We start from the raw sequence: 22,272 nt of genomic DNA on the forward strand, positions 1-22,272 counted from the left end.
AAGCTAAAACCTGAAGTTCTTTGAGATGTGGGGGGAACCCAGAGCCTCCAGAGAATTTGCAGGCAGGCACACAGCACCCGAGGTCAGGATTGAACCTGGGTCCTGGAACCTGTGATGGTGATGGCAAGGAAGGAGAATTGTCATTATGGAGTATTGCCATGTTACCATGCTGCTTGTAAATTTGATTATGCATGTCAAAAGGAGGGCGTAAAAGTCCCTGTACCTATTTAGATGAAGGGATTACAAGTAACATTAACAGATTTGCAGATGATACAAAGCTGGGTGGCAGTGTGAATTGTGAGGAGGATGCTATGAGAATGTAGGGGGACTGGGGATAGGTTGGGTGAATGCGCTGATGCATGGCAGATACAGTATAATGTAGATAAATGTGAGGTTATTCACTTGTGGCAAGAACAGGAAGGCAGATTATTATCTGAATGGTGTCAGATTAGGAGAAGGAGAGGTGCAACGAGACCTGGGTGTGCTTGTATATCAGTCACTGAAAGTAAGCATGCAGGTACAGCAGGCAATAAAGAAAGCTAGTGGCATGTTGGCCTTAATTGTGAGAGGATTTGAGTTTCGGAGCAATGGGGTCCTTCTGCAGTTGTACAGGGCCCTAGTGAGACCACGCCTGGAGTATTGTGTGCAGTTTTGGAGAGCTGGAATTGTATACTGTGGTGTTTGGAAGGATGAGAGGAAATCTTATTGAAACATATAGGATTGTTAAAGGTTTGGACACGCTAGCGGCAGGAATGGGGTACTGATTGTGGATGATCTGCCATGATAACATAGAACGGCAGTGCTAATAAGAGGATAGTTGGATAACATGAAGGAAGCAAGTGACTGGGGTCATTGGGGCTTTGGAAGCTGGTCAGACTGACTAATCAACATGGCTATGTACCTAGCTATTGCGATTATTTGTATTTTTGTAGGATTAGCAGTTATAAAAAGTGTATTGGGGAGAATGCAGACAGCACTGGAAGGCATAGATGCTCCGAGAATGTTATTGTTAAGACAGGATGAAGTGTGTGATGAAGCAAAGACTGAGCATGTTGATAAGGTGCAGGAAGTTTGAATGACTGGGAAGGATAGAAAGAGGTAGGAACATGGGGAGATATCATGCAATGATAAAAGGGAGGAATGAGAATATGTAAAATTGGGGATACATTAGGACTAAGGTTCAAGTATTTCGAGTTAAGTTTTAATTTCTTTATTTTGACATCATTTAGTTAAGTTTCATTATCCTTGCTATGACATAATTTTTCCTGGAAAACATGTATTATGCTGTGTATAATTGTAATTGGGTAGAAAGATTGTCCCCATCTGTATAACCATGTGATCCTGTAGTTATTGGTCCAGAATCACCACCTTTTGTAAGTTACCTCCCACTATATATGGTAATTCCTTTGTTTGAGCACATGTGTTTCTCTGTGATCCACTGGGAGAGCTTTCCAGGGCGGTACAGAGAAACCTGGCCACCATGGTGAAATAAAGGATAATTTAAAGTATTCTAATCGGTGAACGGACTAAGGGATAGATATACCGGAATTATCAGTGACAATGTGTACAGACCCAAAGTTGCAAAAAGGTGCCGGATCGTGCCTACACTCTTCGTGCAGTTGCAGAACAGGATCTATTCTATTCATGTCTTGTATAATTTGATTGCATAGCACGCAGAACAAGGTTTTCACTATATCTCTCTGTTCACTTGACAATAATAAACAAAACTAAAAGATGTGTAGAGGATTAATAACGATTTAGAGACTAAACTAAAAGATGTGTAGAGGATTCATAACGATTTAGAGCTAGCAGCAGTATGAGCAGGTTGGGATCAAGGGAAGAAGGGCAACAAAATGGCTCAGGTGGGACTGGTGGCAAGATGGGTGATGTAGTTCATTTGAGGTGGGAATGGGTTTTAAATCAATTTTAGATTCAGCTACTGAGAGAGGAAGATAAAAATGAATATTCTTAGGTTTTTACAAAATATTCAAACCATAATAATGTCCTGAGAAATACCTTAATCAAAAATGCCCCAAAATAATTCCACATACCAGGTGTTTCATCATTTATGTCAGTCTTTTCTTCAATATCGCCTTTAAGTAATTCTTCCACGTTACCCGTTCTCCGATTCTGCAGACCCTCTGACAATTCTGGGCCCGTCGTGTTTTTCCCTGTCGTTTGCACAACCATGTCCGGACTTTCATCATCATCGGAAGTATCCGTCTCTGACATCGTTCGCCCCTGATCTCTCCGAATACTGATCAAACCTCTTTGCGAACTTTCCTCCTGTGTTTCTTGGTTATCAGAATGCAAGGAGCTCGCTGCAGAGTCACTAACGATGTCCTCTTCCCCATCGGACCCATCGGTCACTTCCGTCTCTGACTCAACCTCCAGGCTGTCGTCAGCATCAGCGAATGCTGGCCTTTCCTCTGCAGCTCCTGCGCACATCCCCTCCAGCAGCACGGCTTCGGGCAGCTGGGGATGACATCCTTCTCTAGTCTGCTTTGGACTGCTGCTTGTTTCTTCATCTTCACTCTCCGTTTCATCACAATTTTCATGCTCATCCTCCTCGTCACTTTCAGACATTTGCTCACAACCCTCATCTTCAAACACCGCCTTGCGACGCATGCGCTCACTCCCAGGATCTAACACCTTCTCCTCTTTTGGCATTCTGCATCTGTTTACAAAATGTTCATAGTTTTCATATGACTTGAGAATTAAGGGACATAAGTTTAGGGGTAACATGAGGGGGAACCTCTTTACTCAGAGAGTGGTAGCTGTGTGGAATGAGCTTCCAGTGGAGGTGGTGGAGGCAGGTTCGATTTTATCATTTAAAAATAAGTTTGATAGTTATATGGACGGGAAAGGAATGGAGGGTTATGGTCTTAGTGCAGGTAGATGGGACTAGGGGAGAATAAGTGTTCGGCACGGACTAGAAGGGCCGAGATGGCCTGTTTCCGTGCTGTAATTGTTATATGGTTATATGGAAAATGTAGTTTTATATTTAAACAAAGCATGACCCCAGAATTAATGGGAAAGGAAGCTCGCAAAGGAATAGGAGAGTATGGCCAAGTGTAATAGGGATCGATGTGAAAGGTGAGATGCGTAAGGAATTAAAAGTATTGTATATGAATTGGCAAAGTATAAGAAGTAAAGTAGATGAGCTTGAGGCCCAGTTAGAGGTTGGTAGATATGACATTGTGGGGATTACTGAGACGTGCCTGCAGGAGGATCGGGCCTGGGGACTTAATATTCTGGGTTATACATCCTATAGAAACGACAGGCAGTTGGGCAGAGGAGGGGGGTTAGCTCTGCTGGTGAGAGATGGAATTCAGTCCCTTGCGAGGGAAGACATAGGGACTGACAAGGTAGAATCATTATGGATTGAGTTGAGGAATTGTAAAGGCATGTTGTTCCATTGTTTAAAAAGGGGTCTAAGAGTAAACCTAGCAATTATAGACCTGTTAGTTTGACGTCAGTGGTGGGCAAATTAATGGAAAGAATACTTAGAGATAATATATATAAGCATCTGGATAAACAGGGTCTGATTAGGAACAGTCAACATGGATTTGTGCCTGGAAGGTCATGTTTAACTAATCTTCTTGAATTTTTTGAAGATGTTACTCGGGAAATTGATGAGGGTAAAGCAGTGGATGTTGTGTATATGGACTTCAGTAAGGCCTTTGACAAGGTTCCTCAAGGAAGGTTGGTTAAGAAGGTTCAATGGTTGGGTATTAATGGTGGAGTAGCAAGATGGATTCAACAGTGGCTGAATGGGAGATGCCAGAGAGTAATGGTGGATGGTTGTTTGTCAGGTTGGAGGCCAGTGACGAGTGGGGTGCCACAGGGATCTGTGTTGGGTCCACTGTTGTTTGTCATGTACATCAATGATCTGGACGATGGTGTGGTAAATTGGATTAGTAAGTATGCAGCTAATACTAAGATAGGTGGGGTTGCGGGTAATGAAGTAGAGTTTCAAAGTCTACAGAGAGATTTATGCCAGTTGGAAGAGTGGGCTGAAAGATGGCAGATGGAGTTTAATGCTGATAAGTGTGAGGTGCTACATCTTGGCAGGACAAATCAAAATAGGACGTACATGGTAAATGGTAGGGAATTGAAGAATGTAGGTGAACAGAGGGATCTGGGAATAACTGTGCACAGTTCCCTGAAAGTGGAATCTCATGTAGATAGGGTGGTAAAGAAAGCTTTTGGTGTGCTGGCCTTTATAAATCAGAGCATTGAGTATAGAAGTTGGGATGTAATGTTAAAATTGTACAAGGCATTGGTGAGGCCAATTCTGGAGTATGGTGTACAATTTTGGTCGCCTAATTATAGGAAGGATGTCAACAAAATAGAGAGAGTACAGAGGAGATTTACTAGAATGTTGCCTGGGTTTCAGCAACTAAGTTACAGAGAAAGGTTGAACAAGTTAGGGCTTTATTCTTTGGAGCGCAGAAGGTTAAGGGGGGACTTGATAAGAGGTTTTTAAAATGATGAGAGGGATAGACAGAGTTGACGTGGAAAAGCTTTTCCCACTGAGAGTAGGGAAGGTTCAAACAAGGGGACATGACTTGAGAATTAAGGGACTGAAGTTTAGGGGTAACATGAGGGGGAACTTCTTTACTCAGAGAGTGGTAGCTGTGTGGAATGAGCTTCCAGTGAAGGTGGTGGAGGCAGGTTCGTTTTTATCATTTAAAAATAAATTGGATAGTTATATGGATGGGAAAGGAATGGAGGGTTATGGTCTGAGCACAGGTATATGGGACTAGGGGAGATTATGTGTTCGGCACCGACTAGAAGGGTCGAGATGGCCTGTTTCCGTGCTGTAATTGTTATATGGTTATATGGTTATAAGAAGACATTAATTGGTGTTATCTACAGACCCCCAAATAGTAGCCCGGATGTAGGGTGTAAGTTGCAGTAGGAGTTAAAACTGGCATGTAACAAAGGTAATGCCACTGTGGTGATGGGGGATTTCAATATGCAGGTAGACTGGGAAAATCAGGTTGGTTCAGGACCCTAAGAAAGAGTTTGTAAAATGCCTCCGAGATGGATTCTTAGAGCAGCTTGTAATGGAGCCGACCAGAGAAAATGCAATTCTGGATTTAGTGTTGTCCAATGAACCAGATATGATAAGAGAACTCAAGGTAAAGGAACCGCTTGGAGGTAGTGATCATAATATGATTAGTTTTAATCTGCAATTTGAGAAGGAGAAGGTTAAATCGGAAGTGTCAGTGATGCAGTTGAACAAAGGGGACTATGAAGGCATGAAAGGGGAGCTGGCCAAGATAGACTGGAAAGGGATCCTAGCAGGAATGACCGTGGAACAGCAATGGCAGGAATTTCTGGGCATAATCCGGAAGACGCAGGATCATTTCATTCCAAAAAGGAAGAAAGATTCTGAGGGGAGTAGGAGGCAACCGTGGCTGACAAGAGAAGTTAGGGATAGAATAAAACTAAAAGAAAAGATGCGTAACACAGCAAAGAGTAGCCGGAAGCCAGAGGATTGGGAAACTTTCATAGGACAACAGAAGGAAACAAAACGGGCAATACGGGCTGAAAAGATGAAGTACGAGGGGAAGCTGGCCAGGAATATAAAGGACAGTAAAAGCTTTTTTAGATATGTTAAGGGAAAAAAAGTAGCAAAGTCAAATCTGGGTCCCTTGAAGGCAGACACGGGTGAAATTATTATGGGCAACAAGGAAATGGCAGAAGAGTTCAATAAGTACTTCGGATCGGTCTTCACTAAGGAAGACACAAACAATCTTCCAGATGTACTGGAGGACAGAGGATCTAAGGGGGTAGAGGAACTGAAATATCTTTTCATTAGGCGAGAAATAGTATTGCGTAGGCTAATGAGACTGAAGGATGATAAATCCCCTGGACCTGATGGTCTGCATCCCAGGGTCCTCAGGGAGGTGGCTCTAGAAATAGTGGACGCATTGGTGATCATCTTCCAATGTTCAATAGATTCAGGATCAGTTGGATTGGAGGATAGCTAATGTAATCCCACTTTTCAAGAAAGGAGCGAGAGAGAAATCGGGGAATTACAGACCAGTTAGCCTGACTTCGGTGGTGGGAAAGTTGCTGGAGTCAATTATTAAAGAGGTAATAATGGGACATTTGGATAGCAGTAAAAGGATTAGTCCAAGTCAACATGGATTTATGAAAGGGATATCATGCTTGACTAATCTTCTGGAATTTTTTGAGGATGTGACAAGTAAAATGGATGAAGGCGTGCCAGTGGATGTAGTGTATCTAGACTTTCAGAAAGCCTTTGATAAGGTCCCGCATGGGAGACTGGCGACTAAAATTAGAGCACATGTTATTTGGGGTAGAGTGTTGACATGGATAGAAAATTGGTTGGCAGACCGGAAGAAAAGAGTGGGAGTGAACGGGTCCTTTTCAGAATGGCAGGCAGTGGCGAGTTGGGACCGCAACTGTTTACCATATATATTAATGATTTGGAAGAGGGGATTAGGAGCAACACTAAGGGGTTTAGCAAGATGACACAAAGCTGTGTGACTGTGAGCTGTGAAGAGGATGTTAGGAGGTTGCAGGGTGACCTGGACAGGTTGAGTGAGTGGGCAGATGCGTGGCAGATGCAGTATAATATAGATAAATGTGAGGTTGTCCACTTTTGCGGCAAAAACAAGGGGGCAGATTATTATCTCAATGGGGTTAGGTTAGGTAAGGTAAGGGGGAGGTGCAGCGAGACCTGGGCGTCCTTGTACACCGGTCACAGAAAGTTGGCTTACAGGTACAGCAAGCAGTGAAGAAAGCTAATGGAAGAGAATTTCATAACAAGAGAATTTCAGTATAGGAGTAAAGAGGTTCTTCAGCAGTTGTATAGGGCTCTGGTGAGACCACATCTGGAGTATTGTGTACAGTTTTGGTCTCCTAATTTGAGGAAGGACATCCTTGTGATTGAGGCAGTGCAGCTATGGTTCACGAGATTGATCCATGGGATGGGGGGACGGTCATATGAGGAAAGATTGAAAAGACTAGGCTTGTATTCACTGGAGTTTAGAAGGATGAGGGGGAATCTTATAGAAACATATAACATATAAAGGACTGGACACGCTTGATGCAGGAAAAATGATCCCAATGTTGAGCGAGTCCAGAACCAGGGGCCACAGTCTTAGAATAAAGGGGAGGTCATTTAAGACTGAGGTGAGAAAAAACTTTTTCACTCAGAGAGTTGTGAATTTATGGGAGGCCGTCACTGGATGGATTTAAGAGAGTGTTAGATAGAGCGCTAGGGGCTAGTGGAGTCGAGGGATATGGGGAGAAGGCAGGATTATTGATAGGGGACGATCAGCCATGATCACAATGAATGGCGGTTCTGGACGGGAAAGGAATGGATGGTTATGGTCTGAGTGCAGGAAGATGGGACTAGGGGAGAATAAGTGTTCGGCACAGACTAGAAAGGCCGAGATGGCCTGTTTCCGTGCTGCAATTGTTATATGGTTATATGAAGGGCCGATGGCCTCCTCCTGCACCTATTTTCTATGTTTCGAAATACTGTGAATCATTCAGACACAAGAAAGTGCAGATGGTTTGTAAAAAGGACACAAAGTGCTGGAGTAAGTCAGCGGGTCAGGCAGCATCTCTCGAATACATGGCTCGGCGATGCTTTGTGTGAGGATCCTTCTTCAGACCCAAACCATCACCTATCTTTGTTCTCCAGAGATGAGTTACTCCTCTCTGCAAAAAGACAAATTGACTCCAGCACTTAGTCTTTTTGCAGTGAATCGTTTTAGTTACTTGTTTAATTTACTTTCACTAGGAGATCATGAGTTCTACCTTTAACAGCCTTAATGTTTGGTGAACATGAGCTAATCTGCAGCCTCAGATCTCCAGCAACCCAGCTTCAATACTGAGCTCAGCCGCCTGAGTTAAAGAGCTTTTCCTATAATTTCCCACTCATTTTCTCCCACATAGAACAGTACAGCACAGGAACATAGAAAATAGGTGCAGGAGTAGGCCATTCGGCCCTTCGAGCCTGCACCGCCATTCAATATGATCATGGCTGATCATCCAACTCAGTATCCTGTACCTGCCTTCTCTCCATACCCCCTGATCCCTTTAGCCACAAGGGCCACATCTAACTTCCTCTTAAATATAGCCAATGAACTGGCCTCAACTACCTTCTGTGGCAGAGAGTTCCAGAGATTCACCACTCTCTGTGTGAAAAATGTTTTTCTCATCTCGGTCCTAAAGGATTTCCCCTCTATCCTTAAGCTGTGACCCCTTGTCCTGGACTCCCCCAACATCGGAACCAATCTTCCTGCATCTAGCCTGTCCAACCCCTTAAGAATTTTGTAAGTTTCTATAAGATCCCTCCTCAATCTCCTAAATTCTAGCGAGTACAAGCCGAGTCTATCCAGTCTTTCTTCGTATGAAAGTCCTGACATCCCAGGAATCAGTCTGGTGAACCTTCTCTGCACTCCCTCTATGGCAATAATGTCCTTCCTCAGATTTGGAGACCAAAACTGTACGCAATACTCCAGGTGTGGTCTCACCAAGACCCTGTACAACTGCAGTAGAACCTCCCTGCTCCTATACTCAAATCCTTTTGCTATGAATGCTAACATACCATTCGCTTTCTTCACTGCCTGCTGCACCTGCAAGCCTACTTTCAAGGACTGGTGTACCATGACCCCCAGGTCTCGTTGCATCTCCTCTTTTCCTAATCAGCCACCATTTAGATAATAGTCTGCTTTCCTGTTTTTGCCACCAAAGTGGATAACCTCACATTTATCCACATTATCCTGCATCTGCCATGCATTTGCCCACTCACCCAGCCTATCCAAGTCACCTTGCAGCCTCCTAGCATCCTCCTCACAGCTAACACTGCCCCCTAGCTTAGTGTCATCTGCAAACGTGGAGATGTTGCATTCAATTCCCTCATCCAAATCATTAATATATATTGTAAATAGCTGGGGTCCCAGCACTGAGCCTTGCGGTACCCCACTAGTCACTGCCTGCCATTGTGAAAAGGACCCGTTTACTCCTACTCTTTGCTTCCTGTTTGCCAGCCAGTTCTCTATCCACATCAATACTGAACCCCCAATGCCATGTGCTTTAAGTTTGTATACTAATCTCTTATGTGGGACCTTGTCGAAAGCCCCTTGGCTGTGCCGAACGTGTTGCCAAGTTAAACTTGGAATCATTTAAGCACTGATGTGTTGAAAGGATAATAAGCTGTCAACATCATTATCCTGACTGTAGGCAAGTAGCAAAGCAAAAATGCATCCATAGGCATTTGACAGAATGAGTTGGATGGGATTGTTGGGATTGTTCTACTTGAAGCTGGCATCGACCTGATGGGCCAAATGAACTACCTCAGTGGTGTGACTGTGGAGATTAGTTTATCTTGATATCATGTTAGGCACAGGTAATGTGGGCCGAAGGGTCAGTTCCTGTGCTGTACTATGCTGTCTATATGATTGGAATGCCCAGGTGGTCAGGAACGTGTGTGAAGGGAGCAAAACCGAATTTAAATAAAACGCAATTGCAGATTTCTTGTTCGGAATGTGAGCCAAACATGGACAGGTGGGACAAATGGAGATGGGGCACCTTGGTCAGCCTGGGCAAGTTAGATTTAAACAAAACATAACTGTAGATGCTGAAAACTGAAACACAAACAAGAAATGCAGGGTAGACCCACAGATGAAACAGTGTCTACTGGAGAGAGAAACAGAGGACAGGCTGTCACTATGCAACCACTAGCCTGAAACACCAACACTGCGCATCACCCACCCCTCATCAGATCTTGGCTCTCCACATCAGCTTCCAGCCTGTCTCGACCTCCACTGTCCCCACCCGACCTTGCCGCCCCGCCCCCCCAAATATTTATCTCTCTTTATCTGTCTCTATCCATCACCTCCCAGTTGCTGCCCCCAACTCAAAGCCCCCCACCCCCGCCTGGCCCTCATCCTGCTCACCACCTGGTTCCACCTTCCCCTGCCTCATCCCTCCCTCTCACCTTTATATACCACCTTTATATACCATCTCCCCTCTGCACTCTCATTCCGGACGCAGGGTCCCCACCCAAAATACTGGCCATCTCTCTTGGCTTGGCAGAGCCAAAGAGACTCCCCAAAGCAGAAAGTGCTGGAAATACCTGGTAGGCTAAACACAATCGGTGAAGTGAAAAATACAAACTGCTTGTGCAGGTCAGGCTTCATCTATGACTCTGTCTGCAAAGGCAGGTGATGGAGGCAGAGTCACATTTAAGACGTGGCTGGACTAAGACTTGAACCACCTCGGCCCAGAGGGTGCTGGAAAATGGGATTACTACGGATGGGTGCCCACTCATTGGTCCTGGACATGGCACAGGATTGGGTGGGGGGGGGGCATGCAGTGTAACTCAATTTATAAGGATTTTGGCTGGTGGAAGGGCCTGTTTCTGTGCTGTAACTCTAAATTAAACCCCAAACTAAGGACAGTAAGATTGGTGGGGTATGTCTGGGGCATTCGGAGATCAAGGTGGTGGCATTGGGTCTATTGAAGAACATTAAGATGGATAGCTCCCCAGGGCCTGATGGGCGCTTTCTCAGGTTATTGGAAGAGCCATGCGGTGAGAACGGAGAGGTTGAGAAGGAGTTTCTTCCCAGAGGCCATTCAGACTGTAAACGCCTATCTCACCAGGGACTAACTCTACTGAACGTTTTTTCTTCCATTATTTATTAAGTAAAAGAATATGTGTGTTATGATTGTGTTTATAGTTTGTTTGGTTGTTTGGTTGTTTGTCTTTTGCACAAAAGTCCGCGAGCATTGCCACTTTCATTTCACTGCACATCTCGTATGTGTATGTGACAAATAAACTTGACTTGACTTGAGATGAGATTACCAGGACCTTGACAGAGATCTCTGCAACCTCTCTGGCCACAGCGAGGTCCCAGAGTACTGAAGAGTAGTCCACGTTGATCCTTCAAGAAGGACAATAGAGATCATCTAAAATAGGGAGGCGAGTCTCACATTAATGGTAGATAAATTATTTGAGAAAAATCTTACAAAGCTTGGGCTTATTGGGGACAGTCAGCATTACTTGAGCAGGGCAGTTCATGCCTTACAACCTTGTTTTTTTTTTAAATGAATGACGAAGATGATTGATGAAGGTAAGGCAGTGAATGTTGTCTACATGTACTTTAGCAAGGCCTTTGACTAGTTTGGAATCCAGGATGGAAATAAATTGGATATGGCCAATTGGATATAAAATTGGCCTGGCGAAAGGAGACAGAAGATGGTAGTGGAGTTTTGTTAATCAGAATGGAAGCCTGTGACCAATGGTGTGCCACAGGCGTTGATGCTATGTTCACTGAGGTTCATCATCCATATTAATAATTTGATAACAATGTTATTAGCATGGTTAGGAAGTTTGCAGATGACATCAACGTTGGTGGTATAGTGGGCAGTGAAAAGATTACAATAGAATCTAGATGAATTGAGGAAGTAAGTCAAGGAATGGCAGAAGGAATTTAACTCAGACAACTGCAAGGGGGCATATTTTGGCAAGTTAAACCAGGGCAAGACCTACAGTGAATGTTACGAGTACATAGATTTTTATAGTTTGAACAGTGGTAAACTGGGTGGTGAAGTAGGCATTTGACACGCTTGTCAAGACGTTGAGTTTATAAATTGGGGTGCAACGTTATATCCGTACAATTCATAGGTGAGACCACGCTTGGGGGTATTTTGCGCTGTTCTGATCTCCCAGGTTTGGGAAGGATGTCAATTAGCTGCATCGGGTGCAGAAACTATTCACAGGCATGTTACCGGGACTGGAGGGCTTAATCCTTTCAGAGAAGAAACTTGACCCACAAAACAAGGACAATGCCCTTTAATTGTGCCATGTTTCCTCTCCATGACCAAGCCCAAGGAAAGTACATGTGCGGAACGAGTTGGAGTAAGAAGGGGAAGCTGGACTGAGACAAATGTCATCCCAGCGATAAAACATTGTGCAGGTAATGCTGAAATATTAGTCAGTCATACAGCATGGAAATAGGTCCTTCGGCACAACTTGCCCATGCTGGCTAAGATAGCCCATCTCCACTATTCCCATCTGTCCATGTTTGGACATTATCCCAATCACAAAATATTCTCTGGGAATAGTCAGAAAAGAACATAGAGCAGTGCAGCATTAAAAAAGACCTTTCGGCCCTCAATGCATGTGCTGAACAAGATGCGAAGCTAAATTAATATTAATAGGATGTCAACAAAATAGAGAGAGTACAGAGGAGATTTACTAGAATGTTGCCTGGGTTTCAGCAACTAAGTTACAGAGAAAGGTTGAACAAGTTAGGTCTTTATTCTTTGGAGCGCAGAAGGTTAAGGGGGGACTTGATAGAGGTCTTTAAAATGATGAGAGGGATAGATAGAGTTGACGTGGATAAGCTTTTCCCACTGAGAGTAGGGAAGATTCAAACAAGGGGACATGACTTGAGAATTAAGGGACAGAAGTTTAGGGGTAACATGAGGGGGAACTTCTTTACTCAGAGAGTGGTGGCTGTGTGGAATGAGCTTCCAGTGAAGGTGGTGGAGGCATGTTCGATTTTATCATTTAAAAATAAATTGGATAGTTATATGGACGGGAAAGGAATGGAGGGTTATGGTCTGAACGCAGGTATATGGGACTAGGGGAGAATACGTGTTCGGCACGGACTAGAAGGGTCGAGATGGCCTGTTTCCGTGCTGTAATTGTTATATGGTTATATATGGTTAATATAAATTAATAGGTTCAGAATCCAGTTGAAAGTTTAAATGGACAACCTCATCATTGCAGTGCAACCAGAGAGCTTAAAATCTATGCTTTGGTGTATGGGCCAGGCTGAATGTGAAACTGGAGCCTCAGATATTTTCTAAAAAAGTACGTTATGTTACAAGAATAGGGTGGACAAGAAGAAAGTTGTTTTTTTGTGGACTTCCTATGCCTATCTACAACAAAGAAACAGATCATTACATTTGATGAAGAACACCATGTTGCCAATACAAGGAACAAAGACATCATAGCTCAGAATATCACCAGCTTTACATCATAGTCATACAGTTTGGAAACAGGCCCTTCTGCTCAAATTGACCATGCCGACCGACATGCCCCGTCTACACTAGTCCCACCTACGCGCATTTGGCCCATGTCCCCAAAACCTATCCTCTCCATGTACCTGTCTAATTATTTCTTAAATGTTGTGATAGGACCTGCCTCGACTACCTCTTTTGGCAGCTCGTTCCATATACCTACCACCCTTTGTGTGAAAAAGATGGCTAACATCTCTCCTGCAGCAGGGTGAATCAAACCTGAACACAATACTCTACGTGGGTATGATAAATCACCAAGTGCAAGATAGGTCGGTTTAAAATGGAATCCATGGCTTTTTGTACCTGTCTTCGTCTAATTCTTCATATCCCAGCGGATGTGAATCCATAAAGAGGGAGACTTTGCTGGAAACCATCTTGTTATCAATGGTGCTATGTGTCGTAATGAGACTCTGCATCAGCTCATGGGTTGGCCTTTGTTCCTCCTGCAGACCAAGCATAACACACACACACAAGTAATGTATCAAAGTGGTTGTGGTGCTTTGACAGATTTAATACTTTGTATCGCCAGCACATGAGTAAAAACACATTCCTTGCCCCTGAGCTTTTTATAATATATTTATTTTTATTTGCATCCTTCATAGGTTTCCTATCTTGCATTTTATTCATCTCTGACATATATGACGTTTTGAGGATTTTGGAAATGTCAGAAGGTGCAGATGAGAAATAAATGATTTCTGCAGAACCTCGGACAAAATAAGCCACTGGGGTAGGCTTTCTGTTCTCAGATTGACTGAAGGGTAGTTGAAACTTGGGAAAGAGTGTCCTCTCTCTTCCTCCTCCAGCCACTCTCTATCTCTCTCTCCAATCCTCAGGATCACTCTCCTCTCCTCGCCCCCCCAACCCCCAACTTCCTTTCACCATACACCAGCCAGTGTCTCTCCTTCAGCATCTCCCCCCGTTTTCTCTCCCCACTTCTCCAGCCCTCTCTTCCTTATAGAGGTTGTAATAAATGTCACTGCAGGCCCGAGTTACTACATTGCATCATCACGAAAGAAAGTCAGGGTAGTATCGTGTGACTACAGGGAGTGTATCAGCTACACCGTGGCACCTCAAATGAGGGGGGGAAGATTGCACGCTTGGGTGTTCGCTACCTATGCCCAGCTTGCCGTACTCCCCAACATCACGCGGGTCTCCTCAGGGTGACCTGGTGCCCTCCCAAAGACGGCGCTCGGTTAACTAACTGCTGTAACCTGCCCCTTATATAAAATTCTTAAGGGATTGGACAGGCAAGATGCGGGAAAAATACTCCCAATGTTTGGTAAGTCCAGAACCAGGGGTCACAGCTTAAGAATAAAGGTTAGACCATTTAGGACTGAGATGAGGAAAACCTTTTTTACCCAGAGAGTTGTGAATCTGTGAAATTCTCCGCCACAGAAGGCAGTGGAGGCCTATTCACTGGATGTATTCAAGGGAGAGTTTAGAAATGGCTCTTAGGGCTAATGGAACCAAGGTATATGGGCAGAAAGCCGGAACAGGGTAATGATTTTGGATGATCAGCCATGATCATATTGAATGGCGGTGCAGGCTCGAAGGGCCGAATGGCCTACTCCTGTACCTATTTTCTATGTTTCTATGATCATATTGAATGGCGATGCTGGCTCGAAGGGCCGAATGGCCTACTCCTACCCTATTGTCTATGTTTCTTACTGTACGCTGGTAGCAAAGAAAACCAAAAGGGATTTGATGGGCACCTGTGATAGACAGTAGGTTGGAGGGGATCCAGCATAGACCATTGTCCTAATTTATGTCATTAGTGTTGACACGTTTCAGAAAACAGAAATGAGTAATAGTCTCTTATTTAATTTTGCACAACACAAAAGGTTAATCATCCTTGCTTCATACGTTTACGTGTAAGATGCAAATGCAAGCGTTGTTAGTATATTTACAGACGAGATGGAAATTGGTGGTAGTGATGGTAAAGGGCCTGTCCCATTTGGGCGACCTAAGCTGCGAGGTTGGAAGAGTTTGCCCTGGACTCAACCTCGCAGCATGGTCGACACACGATCCTAGGAGGTCATATGAGGTGGCTGGAACTCCTTCATGCTCGAGGGAGGTTCCCGCCTACTCGCCTCAGGATATTGAAATTTGGTCGGCATGGGTCTTTTTCACTTGTAATGCAGTGGAGTGGGGTCGCTATTTATTTACAGGCACTCAAAGGCCATCTCCTTCGCTGACCAGCCATTTTGATTGGCTCATTGGTGTTTTACGACCTAGAAAGACCTACCAGTAGGTAAAATGCCGGCTAAACTTTATTAAACTTCTTAAAAGTGCCTCCACTCCTTCTCCCCCCCTTCTAGTCTCCCTCCTCTTCCCCCCCCCCCCCCCCCCCCCCGCACACTCTAAAGGACTTACGGTACTCTATGGCAGCCATTTACCTTACTCTTCATCGCGCAAACAGCGCCCCTCCGCTTTCCATGGCCCCCACCTTCGTGATATGTGTGTGTGTGTGTGTGCGTGTGCGTGTGCGTGCGGTCGGTAGATGCAGCTCAAGCTTCGGTCAATCCAGCTCGAGGCTTTCCACGAGAGTGCCTCGAGCTTGAAGGTCGAAGACACTCTTCTGCACTTGCGGATTAGGTCGCCCAAGTGGGACAGGCCCTTAAGGAGTGTAACGGTGGGTTACATAAGGGAATTAGTCAGCTGGTAAGTTAGGCAGCCAAATGCAGATGGAATATTAGCTTCCAATTCAAGCACAACCCAACTGCCTGTACTGTTCCCACCTTCTTTCGACGTGATCCAAGTATCTGAAGCCCAACCTCCTGCTCCATTCCTTTAGCCAATCATTAGTTTGACCTCGTAATAGATAGGGTAAATAGACATCCCATGGCAGAGGTCTCCGAGACCAGAGGGGGTAGTTTAAAGGTGAAGAGTATTACATTTAGAGGGGATCCAAGGAAGAAACTTCCACCAACCATGGTTGAGATCTGGAATGCACTGCCAGAGAAGGTGCTGGAGGCAGATGTTGTCAACATCTGGGCAGGCACTTCAACAGCCAAGGTACAGAAGGCGATGGACTGAGTGCCATTTAATAGGCTTTGTATGGATGGGGATTTGATGCTGCCGTGAATGTAGCGGGGCAAATGCTGCATGCATCCATGATTCTGTCTATCACAGGTACAACTATAACTTTTACCATCTGTCATCTGTAAAACACTATATTTTAACATCATTTAACAGGACAGAATTCGTAAATGAATGCAAGTAAAAATTTGCCAAAATTCACAACATCAGCAACACCCCCAGAGTACAGAACGTCACTCACGCACGATGGTATGTAACGTGAGTTGGGAGGATGTGCATTTTGCTGGTGAGGCCACTATCAGTTACGAGGAGGGATAATATTCATGGCTTCAGATTCAGAGTCCTACAACTGGTCTATGCTGGGAGGTGGAATGAGTGGAAGTAGGCAGCTCTTCCCCCCCCCCCCCCCCCCAACCCAACCAGTACAGAAACAGTGGGCCAAATGGCCTCCTCCTGTAAATTAAATTGCCTGATTGTATGGAAAGATACAAAATGCTGGAGTAGCTCAGAGGGTCAGGCAGCATTCCTGGGCTCGGAACCGAAACATCACCTGTCCATGTTCTCCAGGGATGCTCCCTTGGTAAACCACCATCTGTTGTACCTTTTTTCTACCCATGATTCTGCGATCAATTGCAACGTTTCCTACTGTTGAGAGGATTCAGATGCTACTTATCTAGCTCAATAACACATGGGCCATGCAGTGAAGGCCTGAGAGCTTAGGAGAAGAAAAACATTGTCAAAAAGGTGAAAGAAACTCGAGAGACGACAGTACACCACCATACCTCATCTCTGTGTGCATGGCTTCCACCCAAATCGATATACACGGCATCTTTATCATAAATAATCCCCCCAACACCAGACATTGGGGCATAGATCATCCTTTCTTTCTCATTCAACGACCGTTTCTTCAGCTGCTCTGGAAGGGGGCAGGGATCTGGAAGGAAGTCGACTTTATTCACCATGAAGTCACCAACACCTAGAATACAAAAGAATTAAACCTTCGGATCACATATACATCATGTTTATGTTTGAATCTAAGTGACGATGTTAGTCAGCTGTCCCTCTGTATTACTCCAGCATTTTGTGTCTATCTTCACGACGATGTTAGGATTGGATAGATAACATTCTCAAATTATCAAAGACTGTTAAGATTTGACAAAGCATGCAACAAAACTGCAGAAAAAATATAAATGCTCATGTTTCACAGGTGCTGGGACCACACACCCACAGTAATCATCAAAATGTTTTACGGGAAGAGAGGAATGGGAAAAAAAAGGGGAAAAACACCTTTTCATTTTAACCCATCTCCCCGCGAAAATCTTGAGATCCATTCACAGAATTCAACATATACCATATCCACTCAAGGCAATGAAATGCTGGCAGGGTATTAAGTATTAACAGTCTTTAGTTTTGTATTCAGAAAAGTGATTACAGCAGCATATATAAAAGGACATTAAGTGGGAGCAACTGAAGGTTGCCCACAAACACCCAGGTATAATGGCTGCACTCCTTCAATGGGGCAAGGTTCCACAATTACATCAAGAAATTCACACCACTGGAGACCATCCTGCAGATTCCATCCATACTGCCACAAAAATCAGACCATTCAGGCAAATATTACTTCCCAGCTTTTAAGGTACAAGAACACAGTTCCCTGAAAATTGGAATACAGATAGAGAGGGTGGTGATGAGTGTGTATAGCGTCACAAGAAACTGCAGATACTGAAACCTTGAGCAAAATGCTGGAGGAACTCAGCGGGTCAGGCAGCATCTGTGGAGGGAATGGACAGGACAGAGGACGTTCTTCAGTCTGAAGAAGGTCCCGACCTGAAACATCACCTGTCCATTGCCTCCACAGATGCTGCCTGACCAGCTGAGTTTCCAGCACTCTGTTTTTTGCTCACATCATATGGCATTCTTATAACCATATAACCATATAACAATTACAGCACGGAAACAGGCCATCTCGGCCCTACAAGTCCGTGCCGAACAACTTTTTTCCCTTAGTCCCCACCTGCCTGCGCTCATACCATAACCCTCCATTCCCTTCTCATCCATATGCCTATCCAATTTATTTTTAAATGATACCAACGAACCTGCCGCCACCACTTCCACTGGAAGCTCATTCCACACCGCTACCACTCTCTGAGTAAAGAAGTTCCCCCTCATGTTACCCCTAAACTTCTGTCCCTTAATTCTGAAGTCATGTCCTCTGGTTTGAATCTTCCCTATTCTCAAAGGGAAAAGCTTGATCACATCAACTCTGTCTATCCCTCTCATCATTTTAAAGACCTCTATCAAGTCCCCTCTTAACCTTCTGCGCTCCAGAGAATAAAGACCTAACTTATTCAACCTATCTCTGTAACTTAGTTGTTGAAACCCAGGCAACATTCTAGTAAATCTCCTCTGTACTCTCTCTATTTTGTTGACATCCTTCCTATAATTGGGCGACCAAAATTGTACACCATACTCCAGATTTGGTCTCACCAATGCCTTGTACAATTTTAACATTACATCCCAGCTTCTATACTCAATGCTCTGATTTATAAAGGCTAGCATACCAAAAGCTTTCTTTACCACCCTATCTATATGAGATTCCACCTTCAAGGAACTATGCACGGTTATTCCCAGATCCCTCTGTTCAACTGTATTCTTCAATTCCCTACCATTTATCATGTACGTCCTATTTTGATTTGTCCTGCCAAGGTGTAACACCTCACATTTATCAGCATTAAACTCCATCTGCCATCTTTCAGCCCATTTTTCTAAATGGCCTAAATCACTCTGTAAATTCTTGGAATGTTTGCCTTCATTAACAGAGGCATGAGTGCTAGAGTTGAGATTTCATGTTGCAGTTGTACAAAACATTGGTGATTTCACACTTGAGTATTATGCACAGCTCCTGTCACAACACTATGGGAAGGATGTGGTTAAGGCAGACATGATGCAGCAAAGATTCACAAGAATGTGGCTGGATTGGAGGGCTAAGATTACACCGAGAGATTAGACAGGCTCGACTTGGTGTCCGTGCAATGAAGGAGGCCGAGGAGTGATCGAGGCATATAAAATTACGATAGACAGATTGGGTAGAGAGCCATACTCTGCTTCCATGCTGGAGGCGTCTAAAACAGGAGGACATTGGTTGATTGCAAGTGGGAAGATTTAATGGGAATCTGAGACGTAGAGTTTTCACAGAAATAGGAGCTGGAACTTGGAATCAGTAATGTAAGAAGGTGGTAACAGAAAGAACAGTAACAGCATTTAAGAGACATATAGACAGGCTCTTGAATAAGTATGTCATGGATGGATATAGCAAGTGGGATTAGTATTGATGGGTAGGAGCAAGATTGAGGCCCGAACTTCCTATTTCTATGCTACGACTCTATGGGGCCAAGCAACCTACTCCCATTACATTGATCACAGATGAACACCTGATACATGGACAATGTTTACAGTGTTCCCGAGTGGGATAGTGACAGCTTTTATGTTCCCCACAGAATCCATGGGCAATACTTGTTTGAAGCAATGCATTACCGGGTACGTGAACCTGACTGTTGTCCTTGAGGTACGTCCCACGCAGGTACCCGTACATTGTTATCCTACGGTCACACTTCTGGTTCACCCGCACATCCTCAAGGTTGGTCAGATCTTCCATTCTGAAATATCAACAACACAATTTCACACTTTATTTACATTTTGTTTTCCACAGAACGGTCATATTTTGACACATTTGAGATGTCTGGCAGGCCTGTGCAGATGAACAGAACAACATTGAGATGACAAGACCTACATTATCAGCATTTGAAGACACTAGGCCTGACTCGCTGGAGTTTAGAAGGGTGAGGGGGGCGATCTCATTGAAACTTACCAAATAGTGAAACGCTTGAGTAGATGTGGAGAGGATATTTCCATTAGTGGGGGAGTCTAGGACTAGAGGAATAACCGAATTCCTTTAAGAAGGAGATGAGGAGAAATGTCTTTAGTCAGAGGGTGGTGAATCTGTGGAATTCTTTGCCACAGAAGGCTGTGGGGCCGTCAATGGATATTTTTAAGACAGTGATAGATTCTTGATTAATACAGGTGTCAGGGGTTATGGGGAGAGATAGATTAGCCATGATTGAATGGCGGAGTAGACGATGGACTGAATGACCTAATTCTGCTCCAATCACATGAATTTATGATCCCTTACTGCTGGCCAACTGGAACATTGTCCAATTCTTCCAGCTGTAAGGTTCCATCTGTGAGGCTCTATAAAGGGGACCATCCTGAATATACTGGGTATTATCCTCTTGACAAACACACCATTTGCTCCTCTACATATTTATCTACCACTGTCAGAAACACTGGGCTGAAAACTCCTAATTCAGTCCACTACCCTGTGTTTCCCTTGTTCTCCTGCTTTTTTCCGGTAACCTTTGACACTAATCAAAAATGTGCCAGTCTGTTTCGCTGAATTACTCCAGCTTTTTGTGTCTATCTATGTAATAATTGTAAATACCTTTTGATGTTAAAATTATTCATTAGACCACAGAATGCAGTGTGTGAGGGTTCAGCCCAGAGCTGGTTTGTCAAGATATTCTTAGGTAGGGTCTCAGTGTGTGCCATTTAAAGTTAACCCAAGGCATAGTTAGGGATCAGGAGAATGGGGTTGAGAGGGAAAAATAGATCAGCCATAATTGAATGGCAGGGTAGTGTCAATGGGCCGAATGTCCTAATTTTTCTCCTATGTCTATTAACCTGATGAAAATGGTAAAAACACAATGCCAATTGCTCCTCAACTATATCGTCGGTTTGGTTCTTCATTCACTACATAGAAAATGCCCCAATTTACTCAGCAGGGTGATATTCCCCTATCCAACTGGCAGGATCTTTCCTGCCCCCATCTTTGCCCCCACAATGCAGTTTCTGAATCCCCCTGCACTGTTGTGACTTTGTTTGAATTCTAAGTCACTTCATTGGCTGCAGCATTCATTCTGGAAAATTAATTACCTACAACAAATTTGTACAATTCAAAGCAGCAAATAGGTATTTAGATAATATGCAGAAGCATTGCCATAAAACTAGTGCGAAACTAGCCAAAGGCACATAGAAATTCTAATTTAATTAACAGGGAAAGGAAGGAGCCGCAAGTCCTTCCAATACTCCAGTCTCACTTCCCAATTCCTGTCCATGTTACCCGACCCCAATTGTTGCCAACCCAACAACAATTGTCCATTGCTTCTCATGTTTCTCATCGCAACTTTGACAGCTCCTCTACACTATGGTGCTCAACTCTCTCCTGGTTTGGAATGGTAGCCAAGCAACTTGTGCCTACCTGTCGGCCAAGATGTAAGGATGTGCCATTTGCCAGACCAGTGGGCGAAACTTCATCACTGAGATAAATCGGCCCAGGTTGTGGATCTCCTGCTTCTGATACTGCCCGTGGACCATTCCTGACAGGTAGAAGAGCTTTGCACCCTGGAAAATACAGACAGTGATGCTGGTGCTTGCCTTAACTTACAGTTCAAGCATTGACAGTGCAGGGCAAAAGATCCAGGCACAGCAGTTATCAGGGCCATTAGAGCTGTCCGTCATAATGCAAGCTTTCCAGCCCAACTTCCCTCGCTAGCTCATACCTGGTAGACCTCAGTCCAGAACCGATGCTTCAATCTTTTCTTTGTCTTCTTCAACTGCTTGTTGTTTTTTATGGTGTCCAGGTGGGTGAGGACACCCATGATCTTAGGGAAACCGTGGACCTGACAGATGTTCAGGAATTCAAATGTCTCCATTTCAAAGCCAAAGCTGGCATCAGTCAGCATCAAAACCTGAGGAACACAGGGAGTTAAGATTTGTTGTCCTCATTCTACACAAGAAAAAACTTCAATTAGATGCAACGGGTCCCATACATTAACCAAATATCCCATACATTAACCAAATATGGACGGGAAAGGAATGGAGGATTATGGTCTGAGCGCAGGTATATGGGACTAGGGGAGAATACATGTTCGGCACGGACTAGAAGGGTCGAGATGGCCTGTTTCCGTGCTGTAATTGTTATATGGTTATCTCACTAATTGCCATATACAGACTCCTTTGTGGTTTATGCGTGCCTGATTTACACGTTTTTAGAAAAACGTGCTTTATCTAATTACCACCAAAGTTTCATCCATG

General features: G+C 44.1%; 1 protein-coding gene across 1 annotated transcript in view; it reads right to left on the bottom strand.

Annotated features, from left to right (window-relative positions):
* The window catches only part of bms1 (BMS1 ribosome biogenesis factor), a gene marked incomplete at its 5' end in the record, with an annotated part of 100,063 nt that overhangs the window by 73,630 nt on the left and 4,161 nt on the right, over positions 1-22,272 (bottom strand). Inside the window, 6 exons of the mRNA XM_033012868.1 lie at positions 2,052-2,677; positions 13,387-13,526; positions 16,905-17,098; positions 19,657-19,778; positions 21,437-21,579; positions 21,738-21,926. Coding sequence (XP_032868759.1) covers positions 2,052-2,677; positions 13,387-13,526; positions 16,905-17,098; positions 19,657-19,778; positions 21,437-21,579; positions 21,738-21,926 — 1,414 coding nt within the window. The remainder of the gene's footprint in view (positions 1-2,051; positions 2,678-13,386; positions 13,527-16,904; positions 17,099-19,656; positions 19,779-21,436; positions 21,580-21,737; positions 21,927-22,272) is intronic.

Source organism: Amblyraja radiata, chromosome 37, assembly GCF_010909765.2.
Source record: "Amblyraja radiata isolate CabotCenter1 chromosome 37, sAmbRad1.1.pri, whole genome shotgun sequence".
Taxonomy (NCBI): Eukaryota; Metazoa; Chordata; class Chondrichthyes; order Rajiformes; family Rajidae; genus Amblyraja; species Amblyraja radiata.